Source organism: Protomyctophum parallelum (assembly GCF_964188405.1).
Source record: "Protomyctophum parallelum genome assembly, chromosome: 5".
Lineage (NCBI taxonomy): Eukaryota > Metazoa > Chordata > Actinopteri > Myctophiformes > Myctophidae > Protomyctophum > Protomyctophum parallelum.
In genome coordinates, this window is record NC_139702.1 from 14435497 (window position 1) to 14446751 (window position 11255).

Sequence of the window (11255 nt, forward strand, 5' to 3'; positions counted from 1 at the left end):
CAGTACGTAAGCTAAGAACCTAATATCTGTCGAACAGTAGAATGTATGTGCAGTGAAGCTACGAGTGTACAGTACACTATAGAGTGCTACGTGCTACTGTATAAGTCTTCATAAAATGCTAAATTATAAATATAGAATAAAAGGTTAAATTATAAATCTAAATTACATAAGTTAAAGTTTAGCCTTTGCGTGCGCCTGTAAGGTCGACGAGGCTATAGTGCAAGGGCTACAGCTACAAGTGCCACGATAAACACATCAATTTCCTGGACCAGTGTTGTTTTTGTCGACTAAAACTAAGACGAAAAATGTTCGTCGACTACCTTTTCCACTGAAGAAAACTAAATGTAAACTAAATTAAAACTATGCTATGGTGACTAAAACTAAGACTAAATATACTGACAATTCCGTCAACAAATAAAAACTAGACTAAAATGTTAGGAAGGGACTAGTGGACAACAGATCCAGTATAAGTCATTTTACACTTGGTTGCATGCTGAAAATAGCTGATCTACAAGCTCACAACGCGTCGCGCTGCAACGCGTTGTGAGCTTGTAGATCGGCTATCTTCAGCAAGTGTAAAATAAGTCATTATGACGGCAACAAGGCCCGCAAAAACACATTTTTGTCGACTAAATCACCTGTACATTTAGTCGACTAAAATCTTATGACATTTAGTCGACTAAAACTAGACTAGCACTAATACATTCCAGGTGACTAAAATGTGACTAAGGGTAAGTGAAAACTATTCAGGAGACTATGACTAAAACTAAAATAGAAATTTGTTGCCAAAAACAACACTGACCTGGACCATGGAGGGTAGAATGATTCTCCTGTTGGTCACGTATTTTAAGTTTGTCCGAGAGAACAGTGGCTGTCGAAAAAAGGGGAATTAGTTATTCTCATGGTGGGATGAAACTTGCTGACCTATACACAACTTAGGACAGAAAAAAAGCTTATCTTGTGGTTTTCAAGGAAACATTTGAGTTACTCAGCATTACGGTAATTTGTGTCTTGAGTAATCAGACTGCTAACTAATTGTGTAAACACACACACACACACACACACACACACACACACTCTCACACACACACACACACACACACACACACACACACACACACACACACACACACACACACACACACACACACACACACACACACACACAGAGAAGATGCAGCAAGATTACAGCAGTGGTGGAAAAAGTACTTGGATGTTTTTCTTAAGTAAAAGTATCAATCTGGTTTGAGCAGCTAGCTGTGCTCAAGACCGTCAAGATCTAGCTAAATAGAAATTAGAAAATATTAAATCCTGGAACACAGCCCCGCCATTATAAATCAAGACATGTGTGTGGTCTTTATTATTTTTCTCCAATCAAAGGTAGTGTCATGGGACGTTATACATTAAAGGAGAATTCCATGCTAGAAGGCTTTCTTACCTTTCTTTGTAGTTGTTACGTCCCCACCAAAGAGGTCCAGGTGTTTTTTTTGTGAAAAGAACTCCTTATTGGCTATTGCCCTCAATGAATTGCATTGAATTGAATGGGGCTATGGGGTGTTGTGCTAATTTGCTTATTTCCATCAAAATAAGTAGTAAAGTGTGCCGCTTGGGTTATTATTTACATTATGAAGAGAGGATATATACAAAAAATATATAATTTTGAGCGATGGAAATAAGCGAATTAGCACAACACCCCATAGCCCCATTCAATTCCCATTCAATGCAATTCATTGAGGGCTTATGGTCGGGGCAATAGCCAATAAGGAGCTTTTGCACAAAATAACACCTGGACCTCTTTGATGGGGACATAACGACTACAAAGAAAGGTAAGAAAGCCTTTTAGTAAGGAATTATCCTTTAATTAGCCTAAAAAAATTACCTTTATATAGGAACAGTTGTATTTGCAACAGTACACCAAGGGTTGAGCAAAAAGCTTTATTTACCCCTATATCATTCATGGTTATATTACACATAATATAACAAATATATACAAAAGGTCACATAATATATTAATACCCTATAAGAAGACATTCCGCACAACAAACGTAATAACATAACATTACACAGCGTTACAGTACTATTGTAGATTGACATTTACATAAATCTGCATTTCCAGGTGTATTCATTAAAGATCTGGGCCAACAACAACCTGTGGATCCTATTGACCATATTATGCAGACCGCGTCCATCTTTCCAACAAGGTTTGTTTGTTTCTTTGTTTATTTATTTTCACATACAAAAATATTCCGTAAGGTCAATAAAAAATGTGAAGGAGAAAGCCTAAAAACCCTCCAGGGGCTTGCAAGTGGCTTCTCCAGGCATGTTTATACATTCATAGTTGTTTTTGTTTGTTTAAAGACAAAAAACAATTATATTGAACATTAGAATACAGATAAAATACAGGGACAGTGAGAGGACGGAAATGTACTGTATAACAAGAAGGAAAAAAAGGCACAATAGACAGAAGTCAGACAATAAAACCACTATAGGAGAACATTTAGTACACCAGGTTAATTTAGCAGACCGTATGGGAAGTACTGGTGGTAACTAGACTAGTAGCCTATAAGTGCAATTTCCCATATATCCAAACAGGAAAGTCTTATTGTATTAAACAACGTCAAACTCACCAACATTGCAGCAGTACAAAAAAAGCTTGAATTACCCCTATTTCTATCTGCAAAGTTTTTGTCTCGTAAAAATCATAAAAAAGGGCCCCCACCCGCTGTCTGAAGCCCAGCACAAACCGTCTGCGAACGCCGCGCGTCAAAACAGCCGCCTCCGTTATTTTTCAATGAACCTATCCCACACCGGCGGCGTCCGACGCGCGTTCACGCCTCGCCTGACGCTCCGATACGCCACTGTTCTATTTTCCATGGCGTTGCGGCGCGGCAGCACCTGTGCACCGCGTCGCTGCTCACCCGGTGTGTGTGTTGGGCTTGACCTGAATTAGGCAGGCCGAACTCCAGCACATCTAGGGTGGGGGAGATATGGCCAGCACATCTAGGGCAGTGTTGTTTTTGGCAGCAAATTTCTATTTTAGTTTTAGTCATAGTCTCTTGAATAGTTTTCACTTAGTTTTAGTCACATTTTAGTCACCTGGAATGTTCTAGTGTTTAGTCTAGTTTTAGTCGACTAAATGTCATACGATTTTAGTCGACTAATCTACAGTTGATTTAGTCGACTAAAATGTGTTTTGACAGGCCTTGATGTCGTTGTAATGACATATTTTACACTTTGGTTGCATGCTGAAAATAGCAGATATACAATCTCACAACGCGTCGCAGCGCGACGCGTTGTGAGATTGTATATCTGCTATTTTCATCATGCAACCCAGCATAAAACTAGATATCTTGTCCACTAGTCCCTTCCTAACATTTTAGTCTAGTTTTTATTTGTTGACGAAATTGTCAGTATATTTAGTCTTAGTTTTAGTCATCATAGATTCGTTTTTATTTAGTTTTTATTTAGTTTTAGTCAGTGAAAAAAGGTAGTCGACGAACATTTTTCGTCTTAGTTTTAGTCGACGAAAACAACACTGATCTAGGGTGGGGGAGATGTGGCCGGCACGTCTAGGGAATACAGGTGATGAGAGACACGGTAGAACATCCTCTCCAGCGCCGACGCCGGTCCGTCGTGTCCCTCGTTGGTGGCGACGTGACCCCTGACCTCGCCGACACGCCGGAAGCCCAGCCGCCGGTAGAGCTTGTGCGCGGACGGCGAGTACGCCGTGGTTCCCAGGACCACGGACGAGAACCCGCGGGCCGCCGCGAACGCCAGGACGGCGCGCCCCAGCGCCCCGCCCACGCCGCGGTGCCGATGGCGCCGGTCCACGGACATGCGGCACAGCTCCAGGTCGCCACCGGGGGCGCCACCGCTCCTCCTCGTCTTCGGGCCGCGGCCTACGGCCGCGACGGTGCCCACCACGCTGCCCTGCCATACCGCCACCCACATGCAGGAGTCTGAAAAGAAACGGAGTTATAGTACAGTGTTGTTTTCGTCGACTAAAACTAAGACGAAAAATGTTCGTCGACTACATATTTTCACTGACAAAAACAAATGGAAACTAAATGAAAACTAAGCTATGATGACTAAAACTATAAGACTAAATATACTGACAATTTCGTCGACAAATAAAAACTAGACTAAAATGTTAGGAAGGGACTAGTGGTAAGAGATCCAGTATAAGTCATTTTACACTTGGTTGCATGCTGAAAATAGCTGATCTACAAGCTCACAACGCGACGCGTTGTGAGCTTGTAGATCGGCTATTTTCAGCAAGTGTAAAAAACACTCATTACGACGGCATCAAGACCCACCAAAATACATTTTAGTCGACTAAATCACCTGTAGATTTAGTCGACTAAAATCTTATGACATTTAGTCGACTAAAAATTGACTAACACTAAGACATTCCAGGTGACTAAAATGTGACTGAAACTAAATGAAGTTTCAGTCCAAAGACTATGACTAAACTAAAATAGAAATTTGCTGCCAAAAACAACACTGTTATAGTACAACAGCTGAAGAGATGAAGAAGACACCAAAATGCAGTTATAATACCTATGCTGTCTGAAAAATATATACAAATGAAATGAATAAAACCTTAACATTATTTTTAAACGATGCAATACTGCCTCATCAAAGTTGGTGTTGTGACTTTAGATGTTGTCAATTACTTGCACGAGAAGGAGAGAGGTGGTGAAGTTATAGCTGTTTTTTGCAGACAGTTTGAGGGTCCAATGGAGTTGAGAGGTTTTGTCCAATGCGTTTTTTACTACTTTACATTGGTTCAATATTTTCACACAGACATAAAGGGAGTCTGACGTGGGGAAAAAAACTGTTATAGTACAACAGCTTCAGTGATTTATTTGGGTGATTTGCAACCCCCCCCCCCCCCCCCCCTCGGGGGGACAGGCCAACTCCTTATATATAGTATGGAGGATTAAAACCTCGTAAATGTAAAAGGAGATCCTCCTTTTGTTTTTTAACCTGGCCAGCCCAGTATTGGTCTTTTTTTATTAAAATGTAATGGAACTAAACTATAATATATAAGTGATGTTTCAATTCACAATTCTAGTCTATACCATGTTCAAGCTACAGTGAATATAATTCAAAATGTATGTTCAGTGGATATTGTTGTCAAACAACCTGGTTGTACATGATATAGTCCTGTGTTTTCAGACATGATCTCGCAATGTTCAAATGCTTCCGTCATATACCGTTGTTCCAGAATGTATGAGTCATACAGTCTGGAACAACGGAAGCTCGATCTGACCATGAGTAAAATATAAAGCGGAAGTGGTTCCTCCTCCCTACTTCCGTTTCGTCTTTATGTAACAGAGTTTAGTGGGTTCCACTTGCTCCATTAGTAATGACAATTCTTATTGGTTAGTGGGCGGCACCTCATTGAATAACACGGGTGTCCACGTTTAGAGTGGTGTCAGTCTAACATGAGACATGCCCATGGTAAGATGTGTTCCTCAGCACATTTTCAACAAGAGTCTGTATGTTTACTGTGGTCACAATGTTAATTTAGTTATAGACGTGCTGAGGATTGGGTGTGTTACACAGACAGAAACTGACCAGATACGTCTGTGTATTTACCAGATTAAAATGTCAACAAAGAGAGAAGTCGTCCGGAACTTCATTATTCCACAACACAACGCAGATTACACGTTACATTTACAGTCACGCATATTTATCCTAACATAAATAGACTGTAACAGTAGCCACGCCCCTCAGAACATACGCGACTTTATGGTAATTATTTTAATAAATGGGACCATAGTTTTCCAAAAAGAATATTATGACATGAGAAATGAGACTTTAAACTAGTGACTGGAAGCAGAAAGTATTCATGACCATGTTTATTAAGGTAATACAGTCTAGGTGAAGTTGGGCCCAAATACATGGACCTCTATGGGGATATGGGTTTTTTTGGGCCCAATGACAGCGCCACAACAGGCCATTATATGAACTTTCAGGATGTCCCGATTTCCTTAGTGGCTTCACAAAATATCTGTCTGACTGCTCCCCTGGTTATACCTGGTGGTTTGATGTAGAAGGCCTGGATGTCGGCCATATCTCCCCTCCTGGCGTGCTCCAGGTACCGGAGGGCGACCCGCCGGCTGCAGAGATACCTCGCACACAGGACGGCAGGCGGGACCAGGCCCGTCAGCAGCCATGACCCGGTGACCACAAAACACACCGCTGCAAGAGGTATGACATGTATCTGTTTATAAATACACTCTTAGTGTGTGTGTGTATAAGGACAAGACCTGAGTCTACTCTATGTATGCAAACATCCTTATATGCAGGTTTTGCACATACCCTGTGTGTGTGTGTGTGTGTGTGTGTGTGTGTGTGTGTGTGTGTGTGTGTGTGTGTGTGTGTGTGTGTGTGTGTGTGTGTGTGTGTGTGTGTGTGTGTGTGTGTGTGTGTGTGTGTGTGTGTGTGTGTGTGTTGCGTAATCGCTAAATCACTTTACAGAACAATTTTGTGTGTGTGTGTGTGAATGTAATGCATAATCGCTAAGTCGCTTTACAGAACGTGTGTGTGTGTGTGTGTGTGTGTGTGTGTGTGTGTGTGTGTGTGTGTGTGTGCCTGCGTGCAATCATTGAGTGAATTCCTGCACTGTCTGCATGGAGTGACCTCGTCACATAGAGATTGATTTATTAGATATTCTACTGTTTAGACTGATCTCTATTTACCTGGTGTTTTCCTTGCTTACTGTACAGTATGTACTGTACTGTATTAATCTAGATGAATCCATTTTGGGCGGGAACCTCTTTTGGTGTTTTAAGCATTCTGTTCTACTTTAGCTATTGAAAAATAGCAGATCTCTCGCCTGAATGCCTGCAGGGAAAAAATAGACACACTGACTGTACATACAAATAACGCTTTTGAAAAGCAGCAAATGCTTGTGCTATATGTGTATGGTATAGGCTAACAATCTCTGACAGTAAAACGCACAATTCTTATGTTTGTTTGTTTTTAAGTTAGATTTCCCTCTGTTCTGTTGGCAATGTAAACGCATGATATTTTCTCATGCCAATAAAGCAGTGTTAACTTTTGACTAAATTAAGACTAAATCAACACCCTGACTATAGAATCAACCTGGGGACCACCACCCTGACTATAGAATCAACCTGGGGACCACCACCCTGACTATAGAATCAACCTGGGGACCACCACCCTGACTATAGAATCAACCTGGGGACCACCACCCTGACTATAGAATCAACCTGGGGACCACCACCCTGACTATAGAATCAACCTGGGGACCACCACCCTGACTATAGAATCAACCTGGGGACCACCACCCTGACTATAGAATCAACCTGGGGACCACCACCGTGACTATAGAATCAACCTGGGGACCACCACCGTGACTATAGAATCAACCTGGGGACCACCACCGTGACTATAGAATCAACCTGGGGACCACCACCCTGACTATAGAATCAACCTGGGGACCACCACCCTGACTATAGAATCAACCTGGGGACCACCACCCTGACTATAGAATCAACCTGGGGACCACCACCCTGACTATAGAATCAACCTGGGGACCACCACCCTGACTATAGAATCAACCTGGGGACCACCACCCTGACTATAGAATCAACCTGGGGACCACCACCGTGACTATAGAATCAACCTGGGGACCACCACCGTGACTATAGAATCAACCTGGGGACCACCACCCTGACTATAGAATCAACCTGGGGACCACCACCCTGACTATAGAATCAACCTGGGGACCACCACCCTGACTATAGAATCAACCTGGGGACCACCACCCTGACTATAGAATCAACCTGGGGACCACCACCCTGACTTGTTCTGGGCTGTTCTATAATAACTAGTAGTGTAAATATGCACTCCAGGCTCTCATGCTCACTATTGAGCAAAGAAGTTCCTCAAGTTTGGCCACATTTTTACTTTTGTGTTATTAAGTCAAAGATGCCTTGGTTTTTGTTTGAACAAATAGATTATTGTTAAGGATGTCCCTTTTTTCGCTTCCGATCCGATCCCGATACCTCAATTTCTGTGTTAGCCGATACCGATACGAATAGCGATACCAGTGTCGTGATCTCATGTTGTGTTTATAGCTATATCTCGTGTTGTGTTTATATCAGACTCCTCACTCAAATGTGCACTTGCAGTTTGGGGCAACTCCAAAGCAAACTCCACATGCCCCAACATTCTCTTTACCTGTCATAGTGTCAACCCCTTACCCCTGTGTCGGATCTGTGGTTAGACTGGCATAGTGTCAACCCCTTACCCCTGTGTCGGATCTGTGGTTATAGACTGGCATAGTGTCAACCCCTTACCCCTGTGTCGGATCTGTGGTTAGACTGGCATAGTGTCAACCCCTTACCCCTGTGTCGGATCTGTGGTTATAGACTGGCATAGTGTCAACCCCTTACCCCTGTGTCGGATCTGTGGTTATAGACTGGCATAGTGTCAACCCCCTTACCCCTGTGTCGGATCGCTGGTTAGACTGGCATAGTGTCAACCCCTTACCCCTGTGTCGGATCGCTGGTTAGACTGGCATATAGTGTCAACCCCTTACCCCTGTGTCGGATCTGTGGTTATAGACTGGCATAGTGTCAACCCCTTACCCCTGTGTCGGACCTGTGGTTAGACTGGCATATTCGCTGATACCGATATGACCCAATATGACAAATAAGGGCAGATCCGATATTTTTCCAAATACAGATACAGTATCGGGACATCTCTAATTGTCAAGATTAGATACACACCCACAATACAAGGCATGCTGTGAATGGGCATATCGCCGTACCTATAGTTCAAACACAAACTCAATGAAAAAAACTGTAATTTATAGAGCTATAGATTTTTGGAACAAGTTGTGCTATGTTTTATTACTGCCTAATTGTACAGCACTTTGGTCAACTTTGTTGTTTTAAATGTGCTCTATAAATAAAATTGGATTAGATCATAATGACGTGACAATAAGACATGAGACAAAGTACCGTGACTAAAGATTAATCATTGTGTATATTCCTGCACTATACCTGCATTGAGTGACCTTGGTACATAGAATTTGATCTATTGAAGATTCTGACCTTCAAATGTACATCATTTTTGTTTTGATTGTATTGCTGTATTGTTGTATTGTTCTTTCTGCTTTGGCAATGTAAACATATGTTTTCTCATGCCAATAAAGCCCTTTGAATTGAAAATTGAATTGACTAATGCAGCAAGGCTGACCTTGTTGTCTGAGATGTCTCTCGTAGCCTATCTATAAAGTATGCTACAGTACAGGCAGTACACAATACATATCAAGTACACTGTATCTCAGGTTCAAGTACACAGACTTCGTACATGGGCAACTCATAATATAACACTGATATTGATGAACTGAATTAATTCAATTCATGTTTTAGTTTTCTTCCTTTTTTTATTTAATGTGTTTTGTAATATGTTGTGTGTGGACCCCAGGAAGACTATAGCTGACTGCCATGACATCAGCTAATGGGGATCCTTTTCAAATAAATAAATAAACTCCCTTTTTCTGTTGAATTTCTTGACCTCCAAACTTGTCAGTAAATGACTACATGGACGGCCATCATATAGGTCAAAGTCGTACGATTTGTCACACACGTTACCGCGGTGAAATTTGTCCGTCCCCCCCCCCCCCCCCCCCCCACCTCCCCCCCCACCTCTATCTCTCTCTCGCTCTCTCTCTCATTAGCAGGCAACAGTGCAGCACTATCCCTCTCTCTGTTTCTGGCACAACAGCGCCCCTACTGGTACTAATAGTCTTATACTGGTGCTCAATTAACCAACACATAGACACGGACATTGCTGTTCCTTGGAGTGGTTGCACCAAAAGGGTGTTCCCGCCCAGAGTGGGTCTTGGTTTACACATCTTACTTGTCATAGTGGCGTAGAGCAGCAGGCTCTCGTGTGGTGTCTGAGCCCCCAGAGTGGGTCTTGGTTACACATCTTACCTGTCATAGCGGCGTAGAGCAGCAGGCTCTCGGGGTGGTGTCTGAGCCCCCAGAGTGGGTCTTGGTTACACATCTTACCTGTCATAGCGGCGTAGAGCAGCAGGCTCTCGGGGTGGTGTCTGAGCCCCCAGAGTGGGTCTTGGTTACACATCTTACTTGTCATAGCGGCGTAGAGCAGCAGGCTCTCGGGGTGGTGTCTGAGCCCCCAGAGTGGGTCTTGGTTACACATCTTACCTGTCATAGCGGCGTAGAGCAGCAGGCTCTCGTGTGGTGTCTGACTCTGAACACATCTTACCTGTCATAGCGGCGTAGAGCAGCAGGCTCTCGGGGTGGTGTCTGAGCCCCCAGAGTGGGTCTTGGTTACACATCTTACTTGTCATAGCGGCGTAGAGCAGCAGGCTCTCGGGGTGGTGTCTGAGCCCCCAGAGTGGGTCTTGGTTACACATCTTACTTGTCATAGCGGCGTAGAGCAGCAGGCTCTCGGGGTGGTGTCTGAGCCCCCAGAGTGGGTCTTGGTTACACATCTTACTTGTCATAGCAGCGTAGAGCAGCAGGCTCTCAGGGTGGTGTCTGAGCCCCCAGAGTGGGTCTTGGTTTACACATCTTACCTGTCATAGCGGCGTAGAGCAGCAGGCTCTCGGGGTGGTGTCTGAGCCCCCAGAGTGGGTCTTGGTTACACATCTTACCTGTCATAGCGGCGTAGAGCAGCAGGCTCTCGGGGTGGTGTCTGAGCCCCCGGAAGGCCGTGTCCTCCACCATCTCCATCAGCCCCTTGCGGAAGATGCGCTGCACCTCGGGATCGTCGTCCGCTTCAAACTTGCGTACAAAAACGTCAGCTTTGGGGGGTTCGGGTTCGGGTTTGGGTTCGGTGCTCCTGCTGCTGCTGTCACATTTGTTTTGTCCTCCCAGAAGTACCCTCTGTTCTTCTCCCTCCATGACGACTACCCTTTTGATCTTCATATATATATATATATACCTTAATGTCTATAGCTCTTTGAATATTACATTGTAAATGTTTTTTAGCACGTCTGTCTTGTCAGTAAGCTCTCTCTCCAGATGAGATTCCACCAGCGCATGTCTGCAGGAGTCCAGACAGAGGGGGGAGGGATCTATAATCTATAAAGTCAAAGTGGACAAACATGAAGTGTGTGTGTGTGTGTGTGTGTGTGTGTGTGTGTGTGTGTGTGTGTGTGTGTGTGTGTGTGTGTGTGTGTGTGTGTGTGTGTGTGTGTGTGTGTGTGTGTGTGTGTGGTATTTGTACTTTACTTGAGT

General features: G+C 43.6%; 1 protein-coding gene across 1 annotated transcript; it reads right to left on the reverse strand.

Annotated features, from left to right (window-relative positions):
- Positions 1-3540: 3540 nt before the first annotated feature.
- LOC310858209 (N-acetylaspartate synthetase-like) lies at positions 3541-10919 on the reverse strand (the record flags this gene model as incomplete). Its single annotated transcript, XM_083764317.1, has 3 exons — positions 3541-3959; positions 6046-6210; positions 10670-10919. The coding sequence occupies 3 exons, from the start codon at positions 10917-10919 to the stop codon at positions 3541-3543; spliced, it is 834 nt and encodes a 277-aa protein (XP_083620443.1).
- Between the last annotated feature and the right edge of the window lie 336 nt (positions 10920-11255).